The 14,496-nt window shown below is 31.8% G+C and overlaps 1 protein-coding gene across 1 annotated transcript; it reads left to right on the forward strand.

Moving 5' to 3' along the window:
• Positions 1 to 5,667: 5,667 nt before the first annotated feature.
• LOC134687766 (uncharacterized) lies at positions 5,668 to 6,570 on the forward strand. Its single transcript, XM_063548224.1, has one exon. The coding sequence runs from the start codon at positions 5,668 to 5,670 to the stop codon at positions 6,568 to 6,570; it is 903 nt and encodes a 300-aa protein (XP_063404294.1).
• Positions 6,571 to 14,496: the final 7,926 nt, after the last annotated feature.

Raw genomic sequence — 14,496 nt, forward strand, 5'->3', positions numbered from 1 at the left:
AAAACAGACCTAAAATCTCTTTGATTGAATTTTCAGAGCAAAATAAATGACAGAAGTGGCTCATTTTTTCCTACCTATAGCTTGATGTCTCTATTTTATAAAATTGAAATAAAATTTGGGGGTCACCGTCCATCCAAGAGATTTTTTGACCTCTGAAAATGAGTGCAAATAGGCTAAATATAGGAAAAACAGACATAAAATCTCTTTGATTGAATTTTCAGAGCAAAATAAATGACAGATGTGGCTCAATTTTTCATACTGTATAGCTTGATGTCTTTATTTTATAAAATTGAAATAAAATTTGGGGGTCACTGGCCATCCAAGAGATTTGTTGACCTCTGAAAATGAGTGCAAATAGGCTAAATATAGGAAAAACAGACCTAAAATGTCTTTGATTGAATTTTCAGAGCAAAATTAATGACAGAAGTGGCTCATTTTTTCATACTGTATAGCTTGATGTCTCTATTTTATAAAATTGAAATAAAATTTGGGGGTCACCGGCCATCCAAGAGATTTGTTGACCTCTGAAAATGAGTGCAAATAGGCTAAATATAGGAAAAACAGACCTAAAATCTCTTTGATTGAATTTTCAGAGCAAAATTTATGACAGAAGTGGCTCATTTTTTCATACTATATAGCTTGATGTCTTTTTTTTATAAAATTGAAATAAAATTTGGGGGTCACAGTCCATCCAAGAGATTTTTTGACCTCTGAAAATGAGTGCAAATAGGCTAAATATAGGAAAAACAGACCTAAAATCTCTTTGATTGAATTTTCAGAGCAAAATAAATGCCAGAAGTGGCTCATGTTTTCCTACCTATAGCTTGATGTCTCTATTTTATAAATTTGAAATAAAATTTGGGGGTAACCAGCCATCCAAGAGATTTTTTGACCTTTGAAAATGAGTGCAAATAGGCTAAATATAGGAAAAACAGACATAAAATCTCTTTGATTGAATTTTCAGAGCAAAATAAATGACAGAAGTGGCTCATTATTTCATACTCTATAGCTTGATGTCTCTATTTGATAAAATTGAAATAAAATTTGGAGGTCACAGGCCATCCAAGAGATTTGTTGACCTCTGAAAATGAGTGCAAATAGGCTAAATATAGGAAAAACAGACCTAAAATCTCTTTGATTGAATTTTCAGAGCAAAATTAATGACAGAAGTGGCTCATTATTTTATACTGTATAGCTTGATGTCTCTATTTTATAAAATTGAAATAAAATTTGGGGGTCACCGGCCATCCAAGAGATTTGTTGACCTCTGAAAATGAGTGCAAATAGGCTAAATATAGGAAAAACAGACCTAAAATCTCTTTGATTGAATTTTCAGAGCAAAATAAATGACAGAAGTGGCTCATTTTTTCCTACCTATAGCTTGATGTCTCTAATTTATAAAATTGAAATAAAATTTGGGGGTCACCGTCCATCCAAGAGATTTTTTGACCTCTGAAAATGAGTGCAAATAGGCTAAATATAGGAAAAACAGACATAAAATCTCTTTGATTGAATTTTCAGATCAAAATAAATGACAGAAGTGGCTCATTTTTTCATACTGTATAGCTTGATGTCTCTATTTTATAAAATTGAAATAAAATTTGGGGGTCACCGGCCATCCAAGAGATTTGTTGACCTCTGAAAATGAGTGCAAATAGGCTAAATATAGGAAAAACAGACCTAAAATGTCTTTGATTGAATTTTCAGAGCAAAATAAATGACAGAAGTGGCTCATTATTTTATACTGTATAGCTTGATGTCTCTATTTTATAAAATTGAAATAAAATTTGGGGGTCACCGGCCATCCAAGAGATTTGTTGGCCTCTGAAAATGAGTGCAAATAGGCTAAATATAGGAAAAACAGACCTAAAATCTCTTTGATTGAATTTTCAGAGCAAAATTTATGACAGAAGTGGCTCATTTTTTCATACTATATAGGTTGATGTCTTTTTTTTATAAAATTGAAATAAAATTTGGGGGTCACAGTCCATCCAAGAGATGTTTTGACCTCTGAAAATGAGTGCAAATAGGCTAAATATAGGAAAAACAGACCTAAAATCTCTTTGATTGAATTTTCAGAGCAAAATAAATGACAGAAGAGGCTCATGTTTTCCTACCTATAGCTTGATGTCTCTATTTTATAAATTTGAAATAAAATTTGGGGGTCACCAGCCATCCAAGAGATTTTTTGACCTTTGAAAATGAGTGCAAATAGGCTAAATATAGGAAAAACAGACATAAAATCTCTTTGATTGAATTTTCAGAGCAAAATAAATGACAGAACTTGCTCATAATTTCATACTGTAGAGCTTGATGTCTCTATTTTATAAAATTAAAATAAAATTTGCACGTCATAGGCCACCCAAGAGATTTTTTTAACAAAATATATGACAGAAGTTGTTCATTGTTCAAAGAGGGGGTTGACCTCTGCGGTTGTATAAAGCTGCCTCATGCGGAGCATCTGGTTATTATTGTGCTTTTAAAAACAATATTTGTGACAACATGTGAAAAGTGTGAGCTGACAGTCTGCTTAGTTTTTATCCATTAGTCTCATTCTGACTTTCTATCTAAAAGGTTTTTATGTGTCAATATTTGTGTTTCAATACAAAAGGAAGATGTGGTATGATAATGGATTGTTAATGAGGCAACTCTCCGCAATAGACCACATGACACAGAAGTTAACAGCTACAGGTCAAAAGCCGTTATCGCATAGTGAGATGTGAAAGGCCCTTCAATGACTAATGAAAAACAATTCAAATGAGAAAACTGAAGGCATATTAATGTACAAAATGATGAACTAAAAATATATGTGACACAACAAAAGACAATCACTGTCTGAATTACAGGTTCATGACTTGGGACAGGCACATACATTATGTTGTGAGGTTAACGTTTGAAGGTGACAACCCTTCCCCTTAACCTGGGACAGTGGTGTAACTTGGTACAACTGTTACTGTTATTTATTATAGGGGTTTTATCAATTTGTATTATTCATTTTTAAACTCTAAATCTACATGTAGCAAAAAGTAGATTATCACAGATAACTTTGCAGAATGAGTTGTATGAATAGTCTTGATCCTTGTCTTACAAACTTTGTGGAGCAAGAAAAATGTGATGAGGTTTGTATGTACATAAAGTCTGTCATAAAATTCAAGATTTCAGTATATTCGCATTTTACAATTTTTTTTGTAACTGCTGTATTCCGCATGTTATTTTTCTTTTCTACTGTAGGATAGTAAATGGTTCAAATACATGTATGCCTCTTGAGACTTAAATAACTTGCAATAGAAATCAGCTCCCCAAAAAAGCAAATTTTAATAATTTCAGCTATAGTATGCATTTTTAACATGTTTAAATGTAATGTATGTGCAAGGGACCTAAATTGACCCTGAATTATTTCAAGTGTTTTGGGCCTAAGACTTTTTAATACATAACGTACTATTAAATTATTACATGTTCATTGTAATATACTATGCTATTTGTAATTTCCATTTTATTTAAAGTACAATGTACATTTTAAACATATGGGAGGATTCAGAGGCAGCCCTGGGAAAAATTTGGTTAATAATATATAGGGAATCACTGGAGCATGACCTGAGCGGGGTCCCCTTTTAGACAGTCAGTGAGCCCCCACTTATGAAAAATTCTGGATCCGCCACTGGGATTTTTTTATACAACAAAAACATTCATGAGGTTTTAAATTGCAGGAAAATATCACCTCTTCATTCAAGCCCCCCCCCCTTTTTTTTCATTCAAAAACCTACAAAACATGCTAAAAGGCACATACTTATACATTTTCCGATTTGTATAATTTGACTTTTGAATAATTATTAAACATTCTACATATCTGATACATGTACATCAAATTAGTCTTTAAAAACATTTTGTCTATAATATATATATCTTATAATTGCCATGAAACTTGGTCCGTAGGCTTTTAATTTAGTAATCTCTGGTCACACAAAGTTGGTTAAGATCAGTTAGTTTCTACTATCCTATTAGATACATTTTAGGAACATCCTTTGATTTTATCTTTATTTACAAAATAAAGACTCTTGTGTGAACATTACCATGCATTCCACATGAAAATCAATTATATAATCATTTTTATAAATTTGATTACAAAAATGTTCATATCTTGAAATATTTTTTTCATACACCTTTAATAAATATGCCTTAAAGAGGAAGTATTTAAAGAGTTGAAATTATACTGTAACTTTTAGTCATGAATGGACAAGCTAAAAAACTTTAAAAAATGTCTGAAGCCATCAAGAGAATATGACACCCACTTAGCGCAGGTGTAATTTTTAAAAGTTTGCATTTAATATCTATAATATATTAAATAAATGCACTCCGAAATAATTGTGTAGAGACCTAACAAACTTTTAAACTTAGAAAAATATCACTTTATGACAAGACCACTTTTCCTGTTTAGGTAGTAAAAGTTTTGTTTTTCTCTTATGAAGATTCTGTAGGATCAAATATATTATCATGATTATAGGGGGTAAGCGAAAGTTTAAAAGAATAGAGAATAATGCATGTAATATTCACAATACATTTGTAAATAAAGAAAATAGACATACATGTAACAATGAAGAAAAAACGGGTTGTTAAATTATAAGAAGTATAGAAAAATGGGAAAGAAATAAATAGAGATAAATGGTATGAAGAATAAGATAGGAATGAAATGAAGGACCCTCAATCCAGACCATCGGTATACGTAAGAAAGGTAGTTTGTGAAATGATTCATTTTTAAAAATAATTTATACGGTCTAGATCTTGCTAACTTGTTTAACCTCGCCACATTATTTATGTATGTGTCTGTCCCAAGTCAGGAGCCTGTAATTCAGTGGTTGTCATTTGTTTATGTGTTACATATTTGTTTTTTCATTAATTTTTCTATATAAAAATAAGGCCTTTTGTTTTCTTGTTTGAATTGTTGTATATGTATACGTACATCATGTACATTGTCAAATCTGGGCCTTTCATTGCTGACTAGTATATATGCGGTATGGGCTTTGCTCATTGTTGAAGGCTGTATGGTGACCTATAGCTGTTTATGTATGTGCCGTTTTGGTCTCTTTTGGATACATTGAAGTTGTCTCATTGGCAATTATACCACATCTTTTTTATATAGATTGGGTTCTCACATGTCTAAATTTTAAGTGTGCATGCTTAACCAAAAATGTTATTACTGGAATCCGGGCAAAATCAACTGCATTCACATTCGAATACACCTTAACGCTATTTGTCCTCCATTACAAAATATCACACAGTTCTTGTAAAATTTTGACGTCATAAAATAAAATATCTGACGTCACAATGGAAAAGTGATTGTTGTATGCGTCAAAAGGTCAAGCAGCCGGGTCGGCCGACTGACTAGGCTAATAGCGATAAGGTGTATACTCCAGGTTTACAACAAGAAAATTCTGTTTGCATATGCATGTAATGACAGGTATATAAACCTTTACTTTCATGAATCTTGACCTTTTCTCCCAGAAACCTAAATGGTCTGAACCCTATGCAGATGACATATTTTTCAGGTCCACAAATTTCAAATCTATTACATGATAAAAGTATCATGAGCTATGACTTTGGTTACATTTATAATTAATTTTCAACCTGAAAAGGGGGGATACAACAGTGGCATTCACAGATGGCTCATGCATGGGAAATCCTGGGCCTTGTGGTGCAGGAGCCATTATATACAATAATGAAGAGGAGGAAACAATACAGTACCCTGTATCAAACAGAGGATCAATACTACTAGCTGAGCTAGTAGCCATTAAACTTGTGCTGGAAAAAATAGACAATTATAATTACCGCAATGTTAAACAACTTAACATATACTCTGACAGCCAATCCGCCATAGGCATTATAACCTTAAATTGGAAATCAGAAAACTATCACAAAACCATACATGCCATACAAGAAATCAAAAACAGGAAAATAAAATTGGAACAAAAGGGTTTTAGTATCAACATCATTTGGACACAGGGGCACTCTAATATAGAGGGAAATGAACAGGCTGACCGTCTGGCAAAAGCGGCAAAAGAGGCAGATAACAGGGAGGAAATGTCTTCAATCACGACAAAACAAGACATCAAACAAGCAGCGAGAACATCAGTCATTAAAAAATGGAAGACACAATGGGAATCTAGTGAGGTTGGGAGAAAATTTTTTAATCATCACCCAGATGCATCAAAAAGAATCAAACTCGACTTCCCATCAAAAAAACACTTCAATATACTAAACAGTGTCAGATCAGGATACTCCAAACTAAAGGGGTATCAACATTTCATTAACAGACATGTAGAAGACAACAAATGTACTTGCGGAGAAATAGAATCTGTAGAACATTTTTTATTATCTTGTGACAATTACAGTTTGGATAGAGAAAAACTCCGCCAGTCAATATATTTCAAAACAGGAACACTTAATCTAGATCTAGAAGAATTACTTAACACCGAAGCCAGTGCAGACATACAATATGCAGTTTCCGAGTTTATAGACGATACTCAAAGATTTGATCATTTGTTTTATAAATCAGTATCAACAGCGCCTACCTAAATTAAAGTGAAAGTACAAAGAGAAAATACAAACGTGATTAATGTATTCAAACGCGCAAGTGACCAAAGTACATATGAGAAAATCAGTGTCAAGATGACGCATACTAAAGACTAAAGACTAAAGGGGGGGGGGGTCATTGTTTTGTTATTAGAAACGGATATTGTTTTGAAATAATTAACGCTATCATGTTATTTTTCAGTGGTCGTGAATCGCTCTTGAACATGTATATTCAATTCATTAGTACTTACTTGTCAGTTTAAATTTCCCCTTTTCCATGATTTGTTTACATCATCTTTCGCATGTTTGTCGGACCTTTTCTAGTGTAAGACAAGAGTGAAACTGCTTCATAAGCTACCAAATGAAGATCGTTAACTTTAATTTCGATCTGCATTACAGTATTCATGAAAAGCAGTTCACGTGTTCGATAAATGTGAATAATTCTCTTTTCATTCTTCTCCTTCGTCAAAAACACACTGTTTATTTTTAGAACGGAAGTCCTATTTCAACAATGACAATTGTAACAATAAATTTTATTAAGTTTTAAAATTGCATTTAAAAATTATTCAACTCTTTCTCAATGCATTTGAATAAAAAAGATTATTTAAATGATCATATTTTACTGTTTTGGAAAATAACGACAATGTACATCACTTACGATAAAAATGCGCAACTTTATGCGCAGACGGCGCGAAAATTTAACCCCCCGAACTACCTTAAGATATAAAAACAATATTTTGAAAGCAATGAAAGGATATTGTTGGAAAATAAGGTAAAAAATTACTAGCACATCAAATCAATTGAGAATATTTAAAATTTCATCGATATTATCCGCTAAAAATGAAATATATTAGATGATTTATAAAACGATAAATCCTTACTAAGATTGTTAATGTAACATTTCAATTCTGGTATCTATGATAAGTTTATGATCAATAACTATTTAAGAGAGATGTGAATGATACCAAAGGGTGGAAATGTCCGTTTGCTTTTTCTTCTATTTAAAATTATTAAACACCTTTTTAAAATTAAGAAGATACCAGATTGGATATATTCATTGAACCGTTTTTTACCTCCAGTTACAAATATTATATTAATTTTTGTGATAAAATAACTTAAGGTTTCTTTCATCTGAATAAACCCTGACTTACAGTACTGCGTTTAATTCCTAGCGTCTGTAACCTATCAGATAACAGAAACACAAATAATTATTATCACATAGCTGTATCAATTTCTGCATCAAACTGATAGAATTCAGGATATTTGTTTGAGAAACAGCATATACCAAGTTCCTCTTTGACCATAAGTTCAGAAACAGTGTACACAGAAAGGTAGATTTTACGTCATTCTTTAACAGTAATTGAAATAATCTCTGTATCAACGAGAAAGATGAATTTTACCATTTTTTTTTTAAAAATAAGAGATATCATCAAGGACTTTTTCTTAATGAAGATATAACCAAATCTGTTTTGCAACGTTTCTCCAAGTTTATGTCATAAACCATGTCAAATTATATATAAATTAATGTAATAACATGAATAAATAGACGAGTATCTCAAAAACAGTAATTGTGACTTACAACACTTGTTGTCTAACTCATTTGAGTCGTCAATCTATGAAAAGATCGATAAAGGGCAAGATAGACAGGATGCTCCTTTATACGTATTCCTAATTGCTAGTCCAATGCAATTCACGAGAATATACAGGGTTCACTTAAATTATGTTAATTGAATAAACATCATCATTATACATAAAAGAGACATTCAAATCTTTTGCAACATTCTTTAACTTTTTGTCTTCCAGAAGGTTCATGAAAAATCGGCTTATTATGAGCACTAGAACAAGTAAGTCAGTAGTAGTGCATAATTAATATTCATATGAAGTTCATTACTACATGACATTAACCATGTTAACACTGTTAAAACTGTAACGAAGTTAACAATGATATCTGTTTTGAAGATAATAAATGTTTTATTTGTCGAATCGGTTCAGAGTTAAATACATATAATATATCCTTTTGAACTTGTGTATTAAAGTATTGAGGACGAAATACTTCATTTCAGAGCTGCTTTAATTTTAACTGAAACTTTACTATCAACATTACCAAAACAGGACTTCTACAGGTATGTAGGTTATATTTCTGTTAATAAAGACAATGCATTTTCCCATTTCAAAGAGTTTAAACTGATATTTAAGTTCTGTATCACCCATCCCTTTACACAAATACTAGTACTTTACTTTGGGTGACCCTCAAAATTCAATATTCTTTGTAACCATTTGTATATAATGGTAGGATTCCCAAATTATGTCTCTATGAGATGAAACATAGAGATCATATCTGTAAAACAGTACGTAAACAAAACAACAGAGGTGTGGTTTGTGAAACAGCTGGATTTTAAAGTGCAACCTGTAGACACCTAAAGGCCATAGTACGATTAAATCAAATAAAATTATGTAATTGATGTTGATAAAGTTAAGTAATAAACTATAGTAGTACATTATCCAATAAGGAGAAACATGGTGATACAACATTTATGAAACACTTTAATTTAATTGAAAAAAATGATTTGCAATACACATTATTAAAAAATTATATATGGGCACATAATTTTAATCTGTTTCTTTACACAAATTTAATTTTTATGTTTCATCTTTTAAGAATAACGAGATGTTAGCATGGCAAATGTGACAAAGATATTCGAAAATAAAAAAAATACACGATTATTACGTCCTTTTTTAGATGTAACTTTCACAATCTCATTTCGAATATATAGGTGTAAATTTCTCAATACACATAACCACCCTTTTAGTGCTAGTTATATGGGTTTTTGAGGTCTATTGGTCGCTTACACTACTTTTTCATAGGTACTATTACTGTACTAAAAATATGTAGTACTGGATATTTACTTTCAATATATAGTACTATTTTGTTACTTTGAAATTATTGTGATATTCATGTACAGTACTTGAAAGTAATTTGATTATTCTACAACCACCGGTAATAATTGCAGAGACGCTTAGATAAGATCACAATCTTAATTCTAAAATTATATTTATTTATTTATGTTTATTTATATTTCAAATGTATACAAGGTTGTCTTCCACCATATATATTAGCAAGTTGTAGATGCAACTACTTCATTGTGTGAATGTATACGCTATATTGAAAATTGGTTTATGAAGTCCATTTTTAGCATCAAGCAAAGTTTTCTTGTACTTTAAATCCTTGTCAACCATGTACACACTATGATGACGGTAATCTGATATCATAACATTACCAGCTTTGTCAACACACATCCCTTGACTTTTGGAAATGGCTGCTTGCATCAAATCCAAAAATACCACTGAAACTTTTAAATGAATTACATTTATCGGATTTTTTCTCCAACAGCACTATGCGATTCAAGTTCGATGTGCCAGTATAATATAACACGCACAGATATGATTCTAAAATGTGGATACTACATGGTTTCTGAAAGGTGTCCTTAAAAAATGACGCTTGGTCGGTGACAATTCCATCAGTATTTATCCATACGAAAGGGTTTATAAATACTCGAAAAAGAATACAAGGTAGACTACTTACAAATCATCTTCGGAAACGAAAAACAATGTGGCTTTCTACCAGATCTTGTTATATTCGCAAATCTAACCTGACGTCTATCTGCTAGTAGTTTCTTGATAAATGAGTTTTCCTCACGGAGAATCAGAACACATGCATCTTTTAAAACGACAAAATCACAAACTTTATCTGCATACACAATGTCGTCTAAGGAATGGTTAACAATTTTCAACAATTGCCGGTTTTTAAGTATCCTAGCATCTTTCTCAGATATAGGAACTGTTTTTAAACAAGTGTTATATCCTGCTTTAGTTTGAAATGCATCGGATAAATATCTGTAACTTTCTCGTAGTCTTCAGCATCAAACCATTCAGTATCGGAATCTTCATAAAAATCTGTTTGTGTTGACATATTAGAACATGATGACAATGATATTGCGTCAGTGTCACGTTTCCACTTGATGTTTGAATTAAATTTCCTATTGATAACTCAATACTTGGCAAAAACTAGGTATTGGGTGATTTGTAATTTTATCACACATTGAGGAGCAGAACTTCATTTCAGATAAAATATTCATAGTATGACGAACACTGTATTCATGAAGCTTATTAACATCAAAATAATTTCAGTTTGTAAATTATTGACATGTATTTCTTTATATTGTAGTGCTGCTTGATTGGTTTCGAATGTATTACGTAATTCTAACAAAAGATTTTCCTCTGACTAGTCGATTTTTTGTTTCATTTTTTCTACACTAGTTCTTATTTCCTTTTTTAAAAGTACCGCGTCTTGTATAATTTTTTTCTTATTCATCGATAACTGATCACTCAGTAAATTTAGTTGTTTAGCATATTTTCTTTAAAAAGCAAAACCTTCATTTCTGATCGAATATCTTCCTCGGCATCTTTCAATCGACACAGATTGTGTTTGTTATGAAATTGTCCCAGGCATTGAAAGCACAAGAAATCTTTACACTCCTTGCAGAAGATCTGGTATTCTTCATTTTCATGGAATCTACAACGAACTGTTTTCTGAGATTTGTCAATTTCGTGTTTTTAGACACGTTCTGACGGATCATCCGCCATTATTTCAAGTGTTATTCAATATGCCAATATATATACATATACGTGTTTACCAGTTTATAATAAGGTAATATGAATTTATTGATTAAATGGGTTCAATTGTTGAAATGAACCAAAATGAAATTTTATAAGTTATAAATACATTATTTTGAAAGCAATGTATAGGTAAACTGACAATGAATGGTTATTGTAAGTAATAGGTAAAAATAAACTAACACATCAAATCTATTTAGATTTTTTTTAATTTCAACTTTATCCCCTAAAATTAAATTATATTAGATGATTTATAAAGCGATACAACCTTACTAAGATTGTTAATCTAACATTTCAATCCTGGTATCCATGATGAGTTTGTCAATAACCGTGTTGTAAGAGAAATGTGAATGATACCAAAGGATTGGCTGTACCTTTGCGTTTTTTTCTATTAAAAATTATTATAATACAACTTTTAATAAATGTTCCAGATTAGTTAAATTGATTGAACCGATTTTGACCTCCAGTTACAACTATTATAATAATGTTTGTGATAAAATAATTTAACATTTATTTCATTTGAATATATATACCCTGACTTACTGTGTCTAATCTCTAACGTCTGTAACTTATCAGATAATAGAAACACCAATGATTATTATTACACAGATATATCAATTTCATCTTAAAATTAATAGAATTTCAGATATTTGTTTGAGAAGCAGCATATACCAAGTTGATATTCAAATTATGTATTACCCCTCTCTTCACTTTGGGCGACCCTCGGAATTCTACATTCATGTAGCATTAGCTGCAATATGTGAATGCATACTGGAAGTATTCCCAAACTATGTCTCTATGAGATGAAACATACAAATCATATCTGGAAAATAGTACGTAAACCAAACAACAGAGATGTGGTTTGTGAAACAGCTGTATTTTTTTAAAAGTGCAACATGTAGACACCTTAAGGCCATAGTACGATTAAAACTTATATAATTATCTTATTGATGTTGATAAAATTATGTTTACCATAGTAGTAAAAAAAATTAAAACAACACATTTAAAAATGTCCGACGCGCTTTTCTGGATTTACCTTCATCAGGAACGCTCAAAGCCAAACATTTGAAATCCGAGGATGTTTAATTACCGAAACCGTTGATAGCCAAATTCATCTAAAGTCAACTCTGCCTGAGGGAAACTAAACCTTAGTTTCTTAATAATTTCTAGTAAATTATCCAATAAAGAGAAAACAGGTGTAATAACATTTATAAAACACAATTAAGAATTCGGAAAGTCCATTTATACTATTGGTGCAGAAATAGAGAGAAGTTGCGGTACCATTAAAAATGTAATCCCGCTACAAATGTTTGCACCTGTCCTAAGGAATCTGATGTACAGTAGTTGTCGTTTGTTTATGAAATCTATACGTGTTTCTCGTTTCTCTTTTTTTTTATACAGATTAGACAGTTGGTTTTCCCGTTTAAATGGTTTTAAACTAGTTATTTAGGGGCTCTTTATAGCTTGTTGTTCAGTGAGAGCCAAGGTTTCGTGTTGAAGGCCGTACCTTGACCTATAATGGTTTACTTTTATAAATTGTTATTTGCATGGAGAGTTGTCTCATTGGCACTCACACCACATCTTCCTATATTTATTTTCAAGAATTTTGTAGAATAATTTAAATATACCTATTTAAGTAATTAAAAAAAAACTCGTTAAAGTAACGCCCCTGACTGTCTAACGTTTACAAGTTTAAAACTGAATGGCAAATTTAAAGAAATTTGGTTCTTCTACAACCACCAGTAATGTTTGCAGAGACGCCTTATTTCTAAATTAATATATATTTATTGATGTTTATGACTTATTTCAAATGTATACAAGGTTGTCTTCAGAGGCGGATTTAGGGGGGACCAGGGAGCCCCTCCCACCTGTTTGGGAAAAAATTTGGTTGCTTATATAGGTAATCATTAAAGCGTGACTGGAGCGGGCCCCCTCTTAGGTCAGTCAGTGGGCCCCAACTTATGTAAATTTCTCGATCCGCCACTGGTCTTCCACCATATATATTACAAAGTTGTAGATGCAACTACTTCATCATGTGCATGTATACGCTAAATTGAAAATGAATTTGATTTCCGTCCGCGATCCACATATTGTCATTCAAAATACCAATAGCCGCTGGTTTATTTAGTCCATATTTAGCATCCAGTAATGTTTTCTTGTACTTTAAATCTTTGTCAATCATGTACACGGTATGGTGACGAAAATCTGATATTATAACATTACCAACTTTGTCAACACACATCCCTTGACTTTGAAAATGGTTCCATGCTTCAATCCATAAATACCACTGAAACTTTGAATTGATTTATATGTATTCGATTTTTTTCTCCAACAGCTCTATGCGATGCAAGTCGGAGAAATTGCCCTGCCAATATAAGACGCACAGATATGAATCTAAAATTTGGATACTACATGGTCTCTTAAAGGTGTCTATAGAAAATGAAGCTTGGCCAGTGACAATTCCATCAGTGTTCATCCATATGAAATAGTGTATAAATTCATTCTTTTGAAACTCGCAAAAGGATACAAGGTACTAACAAATCATCTTCGGAAATGCAAAAACAATGCGGCGTTCTATCTACCAGGACGTCCGATATTTGCAAATCTAACCTTGCGTCTATCTCTTAGTAGTTTTATGATCAATGAGTTTTACCTCACTGAGAATCAAGACACATGCATCTTTTAAAACGACAAAATCACACACTGTATCTGCATACACAATGTCGTCCACGACATGGTTAATAATTTTACGCAATTGCCTGTTTGCAAGTATCCAAGCATCTTTCTCAGATATAGGAACTATTTTTTTAGCAAGTTGTATGTCCTGCTTTAGTTGGAAATGCATCGGATAAATGTCTGTAACTTCATCGGATGATCTTTCGATTAAATCATCTTCCTCGTATTCTTAAGCATCAAAGCATTCAGTATCGGAATCTTCATGAACATCTGTTTGTGTTGATACATTAGAACATGGTGACAATGATATTGCATTAGCGTCACGTTTTCAAGTTGACGTTTGAATTAAATTTCCTATTGAAAACTCCGTAGTCGGCGTAAAACTAGGTATTGGCTGATTTGTAGTTTCATCACACTTTGAGGAGCATAACTTCATTTCAGACAAAATATTCATAATATGACTTATATGATATTCATGAAGCTTATTTGCATCAAAATTGTCAATTTCAGTTTGTAAATAATTGACATGTATGTATTGATCTTGTAGTGTTGTTTGATTGGATTCGAATGTATTACGTA

This window comes from Mytilus trossulus, chromosome 10 (genome assembly GCF_036588685.1).
Source record: "Mytilus trossulus isolate FHL-02 chromosome 10, PNRI_Mtr1.1.1.hap1, whole genome shotgun sequence".
Taxonomy (NCBI): Eukaryota; Metazoa; Mollusca; class Bivalvia; order Mytilida; family Mytilidae; genus Mytilus; species Mytilus trossulus.